The 17,189-nt window shown below is 40.9% G+C and overlaps 1 protein-coding gene and 1 long non-coding RNA gene across 2 annotated transcripts in view; one reads left to right on the top strand and one right to left on the bottom strand.

Annotated features, from left to right (window-relative positions):
- The window catches only part of LOC134447371 (interferon-induced protein 44-like), a 77,764-nt gene that overhangs the window by 60,383 nt on the left and 192 nt on the right, over positions 1–17,189 (bottom strand). Inside the window, exons 2-3 of the mRNA XM_063196818.1 lie at positions 1,591–1,644; positions 1,166–1,205 (exon numbers count right to left, since the gene is read on the bottom strand). Of these exons, the coding sequence (XP_063052888.1) occupies positions 1,166–1,205; positions 1,591–1,639 (89 nt within the window). The 5' untranslated portion in view covers positions 1,640–1,644. The remainder of the gene's footprint in view (positions 1–1,165; positions 1,206–1,590; positions 1,645–17,189) is intronic.
- On the top strand, positions 9,722–16,804 carry LOC134447372 (uncharacterized). The gene is made up of 8 exons (XR_010034591.1): positions 9,722–10,357; positions 11,561–11,630; positions 11,929–12,021; positions 12,466–12,550; positions 13,008–13,083; positions 13,194–13,409; positions 13,665–13,809; positions 15,174–16,804. It is a non-coding gene; the product is annotated as an uncharacterized LOC134447372 (long non-coding RNA).

Genomic DNA, 17,189 nt, shown 5'->3' with positions numbered 1-17,189 from the left:
TTGTGAGTGTGTTCCCCTCAGGATTCTTCCATCCAGAGTCTTCATCCATCATCTCCGTAGGAGTCACATCTGCCGACGGGGGGGGGGGGTGGGGTGGTGGGGGGGGGGGGGGGGGGCACACACACACACACACACACACACACTCTCACACACACACACACACACACGAACCTCTGGAGCCTCTGGCATCCCGGTAAACTCCACGAAGCTTGGAAACCTCCTTCTCCCAACCCCCTTTTCCCTGAACTTTGATAAAACACCCTAAACGTGACACATTTGTGGTCCGCGTCTGTCTGTACCGTGAAAAATATGGGTTCTTGTCCCATTTCAGCATCCATCCTTTTGTGTGCTTCAACCAGGCCCGTTGCGTTAAGGTAAGCAATGTAGGCAGTTGCCTAGGGCCCCCGAGTAGGTGGGGCCCCCAAGGACGACAGGTTATGTACCCAACAGCAATGACGATTTTAAATAGCTTCATAATAAGGCACCGTCATCTGTATGAAGGGCTCTGCTGCGAGGGAAGCAACAGCGCCTCCCTAATACCCCTTGCTCGAGGGGGGCCCCCTTCCAATAGGTTTGGATCAGCGACAGATTGAAATTGTAGTTTGTCGAACAGCGAGCGCATCGACAATTTAGTCAAAGTACCCCCATCTGGAGGGAGCCCCCCTTCCAATTGGTTCAAGCGTCAAATCCAGCGCAAATACAAACTGAAAATGAAGCGACATAATCTCTCTCACTGGATGTTGCGCAGACGCCAGTTTACATTACATTTTTGGCTCAAGACAGTTGCTTTTATAATAAAAGTTAATCTTGAAGACGACACATTAGGCTACTCTCTGTACTGCCAAACCACCAAACTGTCCCAGGCCAGTTGACATCGCACAGACAGCGAGATGCATCATTTACAGTGTATTATGTTTTCAAAATTGAAATTGAAGTACAAATCTACATTTGGGTACTAATAAAGCTATCTAATATCTACAATCTGTAGAACACTAATATCAAACTATTGTTTTGGTGGAACCTCTTACATGAAAAATCCATACCCACTTCCAACTATGAAAATCGTGAAACACAAAAACAAAAGGAAATGGTTATACAGGGCCACAAAACTACTTTGTTTTCTAAATTCTAATAGATATTTTTACAGTCAGGCAGAACAACTTACGATGTTGAAAAGTCAATTTTCCTCCAGTGGTCAGGCAAAACTACAACAGCACACACAACAGAAACAGACCAAAAGAAAGGGGACAATAGAAGAGAATTAGGTTACTGTCCCACTCTAACATTGTCTGATATTACAACCCATAACAAAAACATTCAGACCAAAGCTGTTGGTATAGTGACAGGGCAACAACTCAAAACTGTAGGCCTACTTCTGTAACAGTTAAATATAGGGTTGGAGCAATTACAACTCCAGTAGTGTTTTAGAATGATGAGCCAGTGACAGTTGATGATTTCAACATTTTTCTGACTGTCATGACAACATAAGTAATACGACAATTCATTCACAATGAGTAACTATAAACAAGCACTTTTATATTGATACACTCTCTAGAATATGTAAGTACAGTGTATGTGCAGCAGACTTACAGGGGCTAGGAACAGGAACAGGAACAGACTTAGACTTAGAACCTCCCATAGTGACTGCAATGAATGAGAAGAAACATGCATGCATGTAGACTTATAAGCTGTCATTTCACACATTATGTTTTTGCAGTGAGTGACAGGCTACTGTCTTATCTATGCATCTGTGTGCACACATCTGACATATACGCACTAGTAGAGGCTGCCCTGGCGGTCAGGAGATGCAAAGCATACTGTAACTCTAACGGTAGGGACATATAGGAGGCGAAATGCGAGGCGAAATGCAGTGACAGATCAACCCTCATCAGGTCGTTGCGGCGAATCAAATGGAATGGGACAGTTGGGTCATTTCACGTGAAATCAGACACTTTGGGACCCGACCGACACAGATTTCAATCATACCTGCTGTGCCTGTTTAGTAGCAAGGTAGCACCCCAGAACTGCATTTGTGTGAGTCTGACACCATTATTAAGGGAGAAACAGACTAGCGAAGGTTTACATATGAGGGTAGGACACTATGCATTCAGCCTTGACTAGTCAGTGTAAGTCACAAAAATATGTCCGTGGTGTTATTTGAAAGCTCTTTTCAGGCTCTACAAATTACACAAACAGCATGGAATACAACAACCCTCAGAATATGAAATCATAAATTTATTTTTTTTAAATTGAATATAAAAAAAAAAACGTATATTTTAAAATGGCCAGTTCCTTGTCTAAACATAGCCTGCAATGTCATGAACAACACCTGAAATGCTGGTGTTTGGTTCTTTATTCATTTCAGAGATAATTGGACTCACAAATATGGCACCATACAGACCACCTAGTAATAATATGGTAATATCACATGACAGCATGGCTATATGTGTACATATGTGAAGGATGGAGATGGTCCATGGAGATGCAGGAAGTTCAGTTTCACCTCTCCAGTGCTCGGCATACAGGCCTCAACACATTCTAGCCACTAGTTGCCATCATATACAGCTACAACATACCCTTTGATGCTTGAACATTTAGAAAATTCCTTTACTGAGCTTATTCTTTCAACCCTGCCTTCTCTGAATGCTGAAAATGGTCTAGCTTCCACTGTGTCCATTGACAATGGGCAGAAGCTGTGTAGTTTTTGAGTACCTGGAATAGGGGCCGACGAGGGTGCAGGGCCGACCGTGAAAATTCCAGTTATGCCAGATGGCCAGTCCAGTCCTGTCCCTGACACTACTCTATTACTACTTCATTACAACTCATTTCAACCTTTATGTCCCATTATCTCTGAAATTAAAAAAGAACCAAACACCACATTTTCAAGTGTTGTTTATGACCTTACAGGCTATGTTTAGACAAGAAACCGGCCATTTTAAAATATAAGGCTTTTTGGTATTCAAATTTTAACTTTTCAATGTATCATAATTCATATTGTGAAGGTTGTTGTATTCCATACTGAGCCTTTAATTTGTAGAGCCAGAAAAGAGCTTTCAAACAACTTCTCAGACATCTTTTTGTGACTTACACAGACTGATATAATCAAGGCTGTTGTTCACTTTCACATGAGGCAGCTAGCAATGCATTGTAGAACTAATGCATTTAAATGGCAGCTATCACTGCAGCAGCGGTTAGCGTGCTAACGTTAGCGAAATCGCTAAATCACATTTTAAACAGTGAACAGTCATTTAAGTTTCTAACACCCAGCCAGATATCATGAATGATATTATCTCAACTGGACACAGTGACATTAGTGAGGCTGGCGCAAATGTAAAGCAACCAGTGTTAGCACATAGATTTAGCACATTTCTGTTGTCAGACACCAGCATTGACATGAATGACTTGGGCTGTTAGCTTCTAACTTGCTTTTCATACACCACTGTACATTCAATTGTGGAGACCAGAATCAAATCACATACAGTTTAAAACAGTAGTTCACTACTATACATTTTACACTTAAAGCTTATTTCAATGAGATTGTAGCAAAAGAATATGTGGTTGTAGAAAAATAGCAGCACAACTACGAGACAGTCGGTGGATGTTCAAAACGTTGTCTACTGCCATCTGCAGGACGCAATGCGCTATGGCGGTATGGACAAAATCTATACCTTGGTGGAAAAAATACCGCGCACGATAGTATAACGTCCATACCGCGCACCCCTAACTGTATGGACTGGACTTAAAACGGGTGCGTGGATTCTGTAACGTAATTTGCCATCCTGCAACATGCAAGCAGACAGCTTTCTCTTGTTGTTAGTGCTGCGCGCGGCGCATTTTAACTCAAGCCCCGGCCAGATGACATCGCAACGCGTTTTTTTAAAAATCCGAGTTGCAACCATACAGCATGTTCCAGTGAAAAGATCAGGTCCTGATGACAACGACAGGTTTGCTGAAAACGCATTCAGAATACACATGTCTTCATGTGAAGTTGTTGACATTTGTTTTATGCGCAACAGGTCGGTGCGTTATTAATATTGAATAGCCTACAGCCAGCAGGTTTTGTATGGGACATTACACCAGTCTCAGACAGTGCAAGCCAATGAATGCAAACTAATGAAAGGAGTAAAGACATCAGACTTACAACTTCGTGAGGGCCAACCAGTTATGTAGACGATAAACTCCCTGGTGATTGTTCTAATGTCTTCCAAAATATTCCAGAAGTTGCAGCATGCATTCGTATTCTTGTAAGAGCAACTTTGTCACGAATCATGGTGCTAAGCACTGTAAGCAGCATGATTCAGTGCAGTCTGTTGTTTTATCTAACTTGTCTCTGTGGCATCTAGTAATGTTAAATTATGCAGCTTGCACATTCTGATATTCTGAACCTGCTATATGTACGCGCTTGCGGAGAGTAAAGCGCATAATGAAACCGTCTTTCGCTTTTTACAAAGGCGGGAAATAACGCTATTTTTTGTTAAACTATCCGTCGCTTAAAATGGACATAACTTCGGAATGGGAGAGGCTAGAAATGTATCGTTTTTAGTAATAAAAAGCTAAGATCTTCAGCTTTTAAACAAGCCATGTGTCTGTAGATCTAAAACAAAATTTGCTAGGTCTGTTAAAAAAAAATTGAAACTTTCTAGCACTGTCAGACACTGGTGTAAGGTCCCTGCGTGACAGGTCATTTGCATGATAAGAGTATGGGCGATCACGGCCATTAGCGAACGGTGGGAGACGTGACGCCTTGTTTTTTCGTAACATTGGTTAAAAACCTACAAAACTGTTATTTTCCTTTAAAAAACAAATGTCAATGAAGGAAGATGTGGTACATTATGTTTCATATTAGTCTTAGATGAGAAGAAACATTTTTGTTAAGATTTATGTAAAGGTTTATATGTCAAATTTCCTGCGGTGTGACTGTAACATTAATGAAACAATATATAATAATATAAATTAACCAACAACATTTTGAATAATGTATGAAGCATTTGGCATGATTGCATAAATCTTAACTTTAGATTAAGATATGTGAATGTGGAAAAAACTCAAGACAGTAATATTAACTACAAGCTGAATTTCGTAACACAAATTGCGTCCTGTGGGGTGACATGTATGTCAATGTTTGTGAATGGGCAGCTGCAAGGCCAACTACAAGGGTCTTAAAGACTGGCTCCTAACCAGTCAGTACCTCAGTTATTGGAGAGTGCTGTGGAAGTTTAAGGTGACTCTTAACCTCTTAATATGTCTTCATATTGCAATCTTTCTGTCACGCAATGCTTAGGTTCATTTTATGGTGTCCTGTGGTGTGACTGCTCTTATAGGAGGAAAAAAAAGTTTTTTTATTAATGAAAACACATATTAAGATTAAACACAATATCATTATCAAGTTAGCATGAGCTCAGATGTCAGTCATGTATACAAAATGATTAAAATGGCCATAATGCAGTGAATTCCCTGTGGTGTGACTCCATTTTCCTGCGGTGTGACATGCCTATGCTATGTGTTGATGCAGGACACATTTTCCCAAAAATGGCAACAATAATGGACCACTAAGTGCTTTATTTTTTTTATTTTTTTCCCCATTTTTTTTCCATCGTTTTTTTCAGGAATTGGAAAAACTTTTTCTTTTGCGTTACGCCCTTAAACGTCAACCACCCGAATACTTTGTTCTCAACAACTTCACATAAAGAAATGTGTATTCTGAAGCAAGCCTGTCGTTGTCATTAGGACCCGAACTTTTCACTGAAACATTCTGTATGGTCGCAACTCGATTGCAACTCGGATTTAAAAAATATCGCGTTGCGGTGTCATCTGGCCGAAGCCCGCGTAGTTGGGTCATTTATAGAAGTTCCGTGACCGTGGAGAGGAAAGGTTCGTTTCTCACTGGATTTGTCATCTATAAAGGTTAAATAACAAAATGAGCCGGGGTGCCCCTCACAAAAATGTGGGGAAATTTTTGTAGAACCCTATATCCAAAATGGCTGCTGCCAGCCAAGCGGGAAATTTACTTTTTAATGGTTTTGCCCACAGTGCTGCATAATACATGGTTTTTGAGACTATTTGGGTCAATTCACAAATTATGTAGATTTATTGATTTGACCTATTTTTGACCTTCAAATTCAAGATGGCTGCCACTTTTGGCTCTTTAAATGTCAATTTTTCAAAATCGTCAGAGAGCCTTAATATTAGGCTCAAATGAAAGGTCTGCTGATACTGAGTTCAGTTATGGACAGTAAAATTACAAGTAGGCTATGCAGAAGTCATCTGAAAGGTAACAAATATCAGGGTTGTGGTTGATGAGAATTAAACTGCTGATTAGTCGGGTCATAATGTGAGGTTCCGTGACCATCCTCTGGCAAGAATGTTTTGATGATTGATTTGACCTCTATGGACCCTTTAGAAAAGATTTAGCCCCCATGTCCCTCCCAGAAATCCTGGCATTCTACTAGAGAGTCAAATTCAAAATGGCGTCCAGCGCCATCTCTAAAAAAATAACTTTTGATCTGAATGACATAGAATCATGTATGAAGACACTTTTTCATACAAGTCAACCATGAGGATTCCAAATCTGACATCATTTTGATATACAACTTTGGTTTGACCGTGAAATTCAAGATGGCTGCCATCTAGAACAGTCGTTTTCAACCTTTTTAGGCTGTGACCCCCAAAAACAGTCATATTTGGAGTGGGGACCCCTACTCCATTGGTGATGGTCTTTTAAATTGAGGGTCCTTATATTGACATCCCACCCCCCAAAAAGGGGATCTCAACCCACAGGTTGAGAACCACTGATCTAGTACATAGAACATTTCATAGGACATTTTCCAAGCATTCTTGCATAAAGAAGCTTGTTGAGGGACTCAAAGCAAGAGCTGCTGAAATGGACAGAAGTGCTCTCAAAAGTAGTGATAAGCCTGATTCAAGACAGTCAACCTTAGCTCCCTGAGCTGCAAGAACAACATGTTGTTGAGGAACGTGTGGCCTTATTCACCTTGTTCAACCTCAATGGCATATACAGGAAGATGCAAGGGAGCAAGGTCATCCAGAAGATCTCCGTCCAACCTATTGCGATTAAAGAACCCCATGTTGCTCTAATTGACATGGGCATGATCTGGAGGATGGCAACTCCATTGGACACAGGACGGCACGTCATACAAGTGGTTGGGCTGTGTCAAAAAGGTGTCATCCATCATCCTTGCCCGCCATTCTCATTCTCACCGTGTAATCAATGTCAATGATCCCTGCATCTCTGGTCCAGCATCTCTCTTCCTAATGCTCCCGCCCAGCATGCCACAGCATAGGAAAGCACACTAGCCATGACAGACTGGTAGAAAATCTGCAGGAGTGCGTTGCAGACATAAATTATCTCAACTTCCTCAGGAAATAGAGCCTACTCTGCACTTTCTTTTAGACTGCGTGTGAATTTACTGACCAGTCTAATTTACTTTTCTGATGTACCCCCAGGTATTTGTAGGTGCAGACTGTTTTCACTGTCTCCCCCTCAAAAGATACAGGCACAAGGGGTGGGGTGGACCAACAGAAATCAACCATTTCCTTGGTTTTGGTGGTGTTCAACTGCAACTGGTTGGTCCCGCACTATCTAACAAAGTTCTGCACCAGGCCCCTGAACTCCCCCTCCTGCCCATCTTTAATACATCTCACAATGGCAGTGTCATCTGAGAAGAGCAGTTTGCGTTCACGAGACAGGTGATCTATGCACACAAGAAGAGTAGCACCATGGCTGAAGCCTCTGCTTCCAAGTGGAAGACCATGAAGAGAGTCTTTTATCCGTCTCCCTTCAGATGCAAACATCTTACGCCAACACGGCCTTCTTGACAACTACTTGGCGTACCTAGTGCGCCACTCCACACTGGCAGGCAAGGATGCTGGAGACACCTTTTGGACATAGTCCAACCAATTGTATGGTGTGGCGTCCTGTGTCTGCCAATCTTCTACTGATGGAGTTGCCATCCTCCAGATCATGCCCATGTCAATTAGAGAAACATAGGGTTCTTCAATCACAATATGTTGGAGGGAGATCTTCTGGATGAGCTTGTTCTTCTGCGTCTTCCTCTATATGCCATTGGGGTTGAATAAAGCCACACATTCCTCAACAACACAGTCGAGACCCTTTTTTTTGGGAGGGGGGGGGGTGATAATGTAAGGACTCTCAAAGTAAACTACCATCACTGCATCTGAAGCTATCAATAAACAATGCTAAAACATTGGCCAAATTGTCAAATCATATTTAAAAAGCCAAACATTGTGAAAATTGCCTACCTACAAGCACACTACGCCTTATAATGTGAGGTATTGTATGCTTGTATATCAGCTATTTTCTCAATATCTATGTATGAGGAATGGAGCTACACAAATTGGGGGGTCCCCAGTCCAGTTTTGGAGGGTCACGGCCAAAAAAAGGTTGAAAACGACTGTTCTAGATGGCAGCCATCTTGAATTTCATGGTCAAAACAAAGCTGTATTATCAAAATGACGTCAGATTTGGAATCCTCATGGTTGACTTGTATGAAAAAGTGTCTTCATACATGATTTTAGGTCATTCAGATTAAAAGTTATTTCTTAGAGATGGCGCCGGACGCCATTTTGAATTTGCGTCTCTAGCAAAAAATGCCGGGATTTCTGGGAGGGACATGGGGGCTAAATCATTTCTAAAGGGTCAAATCAATCATCAAAACATCCTTGCCAGAGGATGGTCACGGAACCTCACATCATGACCCGACTTATAAGCAGTTTAATTCTCATCAACCACAAACCTTGATATTTTTACCTTTCAGATGACTTCTGCATAGCCTACTTTACTGTCCATAACTGAACTCAGTATGAGCAGACCTTTCATTTGAGCCTAATATCAAAGCTCTCTGACGATTTTGAAAAATTGACATTTAAACAGCCAAAAGTGGCAGCAATCTTGAATTTGAAGATCAAAAATAGGTCAAATCAATAAATCTACATCATTTGTGAATTTCTTGACCCAAATAGTCTCAGAAACCATGTATTATGCAGCATTGTGCGCAAAACCATTAAAAAGTAAATTTCCAGCTTGGCTGGCAGCAGCCATTTTGGATATAGGGTTCTACAAAAATTTCCCCACATTTTTGTGAGGGGCACCCCGGCCCATTTTTTTATATAACCTTTATAGATGCCAAATCCAGTGAGAAACAAACCTTTCCTCTCCACGGTCACGGAACTTATATAAATGACCCAACTACGCGGATTAAAAAAAAAAAAAAAATCGCGTTGCGATGTCATCTGGCCGGGGAAAAAGGTCACCGGGAAGTCAGAAAACTCGCCCACTGCTGGCTGGTTGCTGGCCGCTCTGATGTTAAGTAGAGCTATGCCTGCTGTTTTCTTGGTCCCGCCTCTTAGCACGAGACGAAAGACATTCTGAGAGGTGTCAGACGCTGTCAGAGATGGATAAGACTAGACTCTCTGAAACTGTGTTTAGTCGCGGTTTCTGCAGGAACATTAATTAAATCTGGTACAGAATGAACGCGTTCACAGTTCATTCATCATCGCTGAGTGATGCTTTCACTCTTAAAATGTTTAATAACTAGGCCTAAATAAAGATAGGCCTAATGTTATTTTTTCAGTTCCTAAGAAAAATGCGTAGGCCTACAACATTGTTTCATGCCCACAACATAAGCAGCGTTTTTAAATCGAACTCACTAAGCCTGTAGGCCTAGGCCTAGCCTAGCCCACTAAACATTGGACGTCGTATAGACGTTGAAATTAGGTCTAAATTGCGTCCGTCGGTCCATGACCAGTTTTGGACCTTAGAATGACGTACAAACTAGGTCCTTTATTTGGACGTCTAATAATGACCCTATTTGTACGTCATTATGAAGTTCAAAATTCGGACGTCAGTCTAGGTCACTTTTTTGGACGTCAAAAACAGGTGAGGGAAATCGACATGATTGTTATTGTTGCTGTTGCTTTTTTTTGTGCTTTGTTTTTAAATAGGCCATAGTAGTTTTCCTAGTAGGCTATTTTTTCTGTTCACATCTGGTGGGGAAAGAGAGATACGTGCAATGCACCGTGGGACACACTACCTAAACAGATGTGTCAAAAAAAAAAATAACACATTGGGATGTGTAGACAGCATTGACAGATTATGTGTCATTTTTGTGTAAGATTTCACAGAATGTGTGAAACCTGAAGTTAAGAGGTTCATTTCTGGGTCGTGCTAATACTAATTCGCTACAAGTGAGAAACTAACGGCCGTTTGGCTGTCCAATCGCGTGACTGTGGACATTTGAAAGCAGACTTCCGCCCGCCTTTTCTACCGTTGGAAATGCAAGATGCGGCGACTTGACTTCAGACACCGAGAGAGGCTGGCGTAAGTAATTCGCTTTATTGGTATAATTTCGTAACAATTACGTGTGTTACCGTTAATGTGTGGTTAAAATCAAACCCTGCTTCACAAGTTTTGCTGTACGAACATTGGAACAGCCTCCGTGATCCTGTGAACATTAAGCTAGCCTACAATCAGATGTAGCTAGTTATTGATACTCAGTTAGCTATTGATCTTTAATGCTTGCACTATAAATTATATTTATTTTCTTTTAATGCACATGTGGACTAACTTAATGGTTAAAACGTGTTGTGTTGGGAAAATTAAAGGTTTGAAATGTGATATTGGATGGTTTGCTAACATTGGTTGCTAATAGGGTAACTGATAATTAGCTGGTGTGGAAGAAATCAGGCGGCACTTAACTGATGTGAAGTTTGAAAGCTATTTTCTGAGCATGAAAGAAAGTCTGACAGGATTTATGTAAGGATACTGAAACACCACGGATGGATTGACGTAGAGCTAGTACTGGTAGTGGGGCAAAAGTGGATGCTGCTAGTAACAGCAGGTATCGGAGGGGGCAAGACAAGGGCTAGCTAGCATAGAGGCGATTTTAAACTTCAGCGCTTCAAACGTAAGCAGTTCTGCGTCAAATCATGTAAATCAGACCATCCGCCACCCTCGTACATGATAAAGAATAGCACCAGTAAAAGCAAGCAGTATCCCACTGTTTTGTGTTGGCTCGATGAAAGGTGATACAAGCGAATTTCCGAATCACATTATGTCGGCTTGGTTGTAGTTGTTGTGGCCAGTCAATATACAAGCTTTGAACCGTAGTTCCATGTAAGTGTCGTGGTTTTCACCGTTTCAGTATGTAGTTGAATATGGTAGATCTGGGCAACTGGTCAACGCTGTCGTGTTTTGTCTCGGTAGACCTCGTATGACGGTGTGTTGGGAAAATACCGGCAGTTGTTTCAGATGGAGGGTGCGACGTGCCAGATGTACGCTGTTCGAGGGATAAAACGGCCACGCACGAGATTTTGTAGGCAATTGTAATTGGTGACGATACCATGACATTTGAAAAGAAGATTCAAAGTTTGAGTTTTAGGTGGCAGAGTAGAACAGCTGCGTGTGAAGTGTGGCGACTACCAAGGTATCAACACCAGTTATGGCTACAGGATTTTTTAAGTACCTTCAATGCACTGGGCACTAACGTGCTCTCCCCCCCTCTCTCTCTTCTCTCTTAATCAGGGCCCAGGTCTTGTGGCCACATCTGTCCAAGCTCCTACTCTGATTGAACAGTTGGATGATCAGACTGATGGTAAGTGTGTGTGTGTGTGTGTGTGTGTGTGTGTGTGTGTGTGTGTGTGTGTGTGTGTGTGTTTCCATGTGTATCATATTGTCTATGTGATCATGTGTCTATTTGCCATCCACTTACAGGCCCTCTGCCTCCTTTCATTTGTTTTTTTTTAGGGGTTTTTTTTTTCAGATTTTTTTTTCTTATTGTTGTATTGTATGCAATTGTGATAAATATGTTACTGTGATATTGTTATAACACAGAGACTTTGGTAAATGTGACATTTAAGTACTGCTGTACAATTTTCTGCTCTCATTTTCAGATGAAAAGTGCTACACAGTTCTCACACATATTCTGACTCCGAAGCCGCTGCAGTGTAAAATCTGAGATGTCTTTTCTGGTTGATTTTGTACAGGTATTTTTCAAAGGATAGTTACTTTTAAAACGTCTTTTAATCTTTAAAAACACTTTCATGCAGAGCCTCTGTTAGGACCTCATTGCGATACAGAGTTATGACCTTGTCACCAAAATGTCAATGACCATATTTTAACCTGCTATTTAAGGCTGTCATAGCCATATTCTTATAACAATGCAGTTAAGTTCAAGAGAACTATAGTTTGGTGATATGGATCCCAAACGGAAGGGAACAGCAGCGGTTTGTAGTTGTAGAGAACTAATTAGCGCCAAGTGTTGTTAACCTGTTGTTTCTTGTTTACCTGTCACAGTAGCCCATAGCACTTTTGTCATAGAGAGCAACTTGGTCAGTAAATATGTGCCTGCTGTACAAAGTAGCAGTATTTGGATGAGTTACAGCTAACACGGACGGCAAACTTGAGACTGTATATTGTGTGGTTGACAGATTTCTGACAGCGATGGTGAGGGAAGCAGTGTACCGAACTCTCAGATGACTCTGACCAGATGACCAAACCCATGCAAAGCACAATGTGAGTGTACACACACACACACACACACACACAGACCACGAGTCAACATAGTAGCCCCTACAACAGGCATCACCAACGTTGTGCCCGCGGGCGCCAGGTAGCCCTCCAGGACCTTATGATGTGCCAGTAAACAGTGATTACTACAAGAATTTGGTCACAGTTAATGTTTTTCTTAATTTAAATATGAGATTATTTCTTTATAACCTATAGCAAGTGATCTTTCAATCATAGCGTGATTTGGGAATAAGGTCAAGACATCGGTAGAGGACTTTGAACAAACAAGTAGCTCTTGGGTAGCCCTCGGGTAGCCCTTGGTAGCCCTCGAGTAGCCCTCAGACCCAGAAAGGTTGGGGACCCCTGCCATACAATATTTTTCCAATTTATTGCTGTATGCTTACCATATCCATCATGTTGATGTGTGTTAATGCATCCTTGTGTGTGTATGTGTTGGTGTTAGGACTGTGCTGAGGCGTTCCGCCCCCCTCCCCCTCCACACCACTCAAGGCACGGCGGCGGCCCAACCGCAAACTAACGTGAGTACACAACACACACACTTGTGTGCATGCCACGCACTGACACTTTCTCTACAGTGACTTTTCAACTTTCCTTACATTGTGTGTGTATGTGTGTGTGTGTGTGACAGGGAGATTAACATGAGGCTGGATGCGCTTGGCTCCCTGCTGCGTCCATCACCAGAGGGGCCGGGGTTGCTGCGGCAGCTAGCCAATTAAAGGAGGAGGATGAAGGAGAGGAGTCTGACGATGCAGACATCGCCATCGTATGCAGTCCACGCCCTCGCAGGAAAACCAGCCAATGAAAACGCTTGCAGCAGCATCAGCAGAACACACCGGCACGACTGGTAAACTTAAAGATACGCCACAGACCAGACATACACCAAATACAACTAGCACAGGTACACACACACACACACACACACACACACACACACACACACACAGCAGTACATCTGTTTTGTATAGCGCTTTGCCTAGTCAAAGACTTTTTACAGGAAGTATTATAATTCTGTTTTATTGTTGGGGGAAGCCATGGAAAGTAGATAACCCTATACAGCTGATGTGTGTGTCAGTAATATTTATGTGTATGTGTGTTGCAGACAGAGCTTCTGAAGCATGCAGTGGAAGAGCTGTCAGTCAAGCTAAAGGTCCCATCCTCCAACCTGCTGCTGCTGCACGGAGAGGCGGAACTTAACACCTCACACACTATTGGCCAGCTAGGACTCTGCATCGCTGACATCTTTGGTAGGAATATGTGTGTGTGTTTGCGTTTGGGTGTGTTTGCGTGTGGGTCTGTGTTGGTGCAAGTCAGTCTTGGCTCCTTCCTGATATTATACTGTATAAGTTCATACGTATACCGCATTGCAAAATGAATTTCATATACAGTATATCACGAAAGTGAATACACCCCTCACAGTTTTTGCAGATTTTTGAGTATACATTTTCATAGGAAAGCATTACAAAAATTTCACTTTGACACAATGATTAGTGACCTTTTAACAACTTATTTAACCGCTTAAATTTCTTGTTCACTCAGAAAAAAGCAAAATACACCCATTAATGTTTGAACATGTACTCACAAAAGTGAGTGCACCCAAGATTAAAATCTGGTAGAGAAGGGGCTGTGTTGGCTCGAATCGTCTTGAAATGAAAAGGGAGGTCATCAGTGTGCGCTTCAACCTTTCTTTGCATTAAACTTTTACATTTTGAGTCTGCATCTGGCTTAAATAGATCGGTGTGAGATTTGAATGCAATCCTATGGAGAATATCATGATCTGCTTCAGTAGTCACAGTGCATGTTGACATGCATGTTTGTTTTAGGTGTATTTCAGATTGCCAATGTTGACAGCATTCATGCATCCCCAAACCATGTCTACTCAAAATGTAAAAGTTCAATGCAAAGAAAGGTTGAAACGCACACTGATGACCTCCCCTTTCATCCCTTTTCATTTTGTTTCATTTCGAGCCAACACAGCCCCTTTTCTACCGGATTTTAATCTTGGGTGTACTCACTTTTGTGAGTACATGTTCAAACATTAATGGCTGTATTTAGTTTTTTTCTGAGTGAACAAGAAATTTAAGCGGTTAAATATGTTGTTAAAAGGTCACTAATCATTGTGTCAAAGTGAAATTTCTCTAATGATTTCCTATGAAAATATATACTCACAAATTTGCAAAAACTGTGAGGGGTGTACTCACTTGCGTGATATACTGTAAGTTGAAAAAGTATGTTCTCAAAATATTTGAATGGCAAGAATTCACACATAGGTGATAGGACCTCTGGACAGCCATTTTCAATAATAAAATGCCAAAAAAAAAAAAGGGTAGATACACCGTTTTGCAATAAACTCTTCATACGTATATATAAATAATGAAATGAAAAATGAATGAAATTAAATTCACTCAGTTTAATGAAGAGCTAAGAAGATGTCATGATATCAATGTATGTGTAGTTGATTCGGCTATACTGACTGGTATGCTTCATACCTTTCAATCAGTTAAGTAAAACTTGCTATTAAGTATTATTGATGATCTCTCTCTCTCTCTCTCTCTCTCTCTCTCTCTCTTTTTCTTCTTCTTCTTCCTCCTCCTCTTCTACTTCTTCTCAGTCTGGAACCAACTTCACATCCCTCTTCACTGCACTACTGACACTGAGATGGAATCCACAACCCAATCACTAGTGGTCTGCATTGGGAACCTGAAGAGTCTGTCATAACCGCCAGGAATGACCGTGTGACCATTCCCGTTGCAGACGGCCTGACTTGCACAATTGACAAGCTGTTCAAGCTTTACTGGGTCTGCAACTTGTTATATCCAGCACAGCTCAGCTCTGTTTTCACCTTCTTTGAATATGTTTATGACGTTCCCATCTCAACCAACAAACGAACAAAGGCACTACAACTTCTCTCAAAGCTTCCCAGCAGCCCAGTGATCACTCAACATGTGTTTATGCCCAAAATGTAAATAGTTACTACAGACATCAAGAAAGTAGTTTGGCATCTTTGTCAAGTACACGCTTTGTCAGATGCACAGGATATGATGATAATTTGCAGCCAAGATGGCTGTTCAAGTGTACAAGGACTTACTATGTAGACACCACCTACGTAGACACCACCAGTCCACAACAACAGAAATGGGAGTATCTTTCAATGACTCAATTTTGAATCCACTGACATTCAGACAGCCTATGCAGCTTCAAGTAACACCTGAAGAAAGAGCATTTTGTGTCCCTTCTCAAGGACCGATTCTCCATAATTTACCAGTTAATGGCAATTTATCTGTGTTCATGCTTGTTAGGATTATTACAGGGAATTATTTTGATTATCATTTTGGCAACACTTTATTTTATCATTACATCTATTAGCTCTAATACATACAGTGTTAATGCCTGTATGCTGTATAAGTAACTTGTAAGGCATGCACTAAGCAAAATCAAACATACGTTAGGCATGTATTCGCAAATGCCTTGTTCATGCACTATTTGGGATTTATTACCTAATATAACCTGATTTCGCTTAGTACATGCCTTACAAGTTACTTATACAGGCATTAACTCATTGATGCTGGATGTTGCGTTGTGCAACATTGGCCCTGGCGCCTGGAGTTTTGTATGGCATCAGCACCCTTTTCTGCAAGTGCTTTAGGCATCAATGGGTTAACATTGTATGTATTAGTGCTAAGCGATGTAATGTTAAAATAAAGTGTTACCATCATATTTTTAAAAAATATATATGTTGTAAAACTGGACGATTGTGAAATGATATGATGTGGCAGATGTAAGACCCATTGATGTAATGCAGAGTTTTCATTCAGATGAACTGTCTCTTAACCCAAGGTACAATGTCTTTTCTTCCAATATGTTGGAACCTATTTCATAAGAATGTTATTTTCAAGAATATTTAACACTACTTAGAATTTCAAGACTTTCGGGTTTTGTAATACACCGGTAATGTTGTTAAGAGATGATAGTGTAGGAGTCATAATCATCAATACTTCATGAAATTCGCAGTGGTGTTAATTATTCTTGAAAAAGATCACATTTGTTATCTCCCCCTCTTCTGAAAAGCCTAACAAAAAAGAATATGACAGTAAAGTTAATGTAATACAATTTTTTTTTTAATTGAATGTAAACACAACTCTACAAAAAAAAAACGTTGCAGAGGTACGTAGTCAAGACTTTTGAAGATTGAACCTTGTAAACAAAAGTGTTTGCTAAATAAAAGTAAACCCCCCCCTGTCACTTTCCATGTGATAATTGTCTGTATATTTTGAAAACTAGAAGTTTCAAGGTTTTTAATGCTGTCACTTTTATGTTTGAATGACAACTCACAGAGATAATTTGAAGTCAAAAAGACGTCCACAAAAATGACGTCAATAAAACCACCTACAAAATGACGTCAAAAACATGTCCTCTAAGACCCTATTTGGACTAGAGATGACCCTAATATGGACGTAGTACAGACGTCAAAAATGGACGTCCATTAGACGTCCGAAAAAGACGTCGTCTGGAGTAACAGTCTGCACCTTCAGATGACCTAAATTATACGTCCAAAAATGACCTAAAAAAGACGTCCTTTAAACGTCATTTTGTTTACTGGGACTGAACCATAATAAATCATAACAAA

This window comes from Engraulis encrasicolus, chromosome 4 (genome assembly GCF_034702125.1).
Source record: "Engraulis encrasicolus isolate BLACKSEA-1 chromosome 4, IST_EnEncr_1.0, whole genome shotgun sequence".
In the NCBI taxonomy this organism is placed as follows: Eukaryota; Metazoa; Chordata; class Actinopteri; order Clupeiformes; family Engraulidae; genus Engraulis; species Engraulis encrasicolus.
This window is presented reverse-complemented; position numbering and strand designations above follow the sequence as displayed.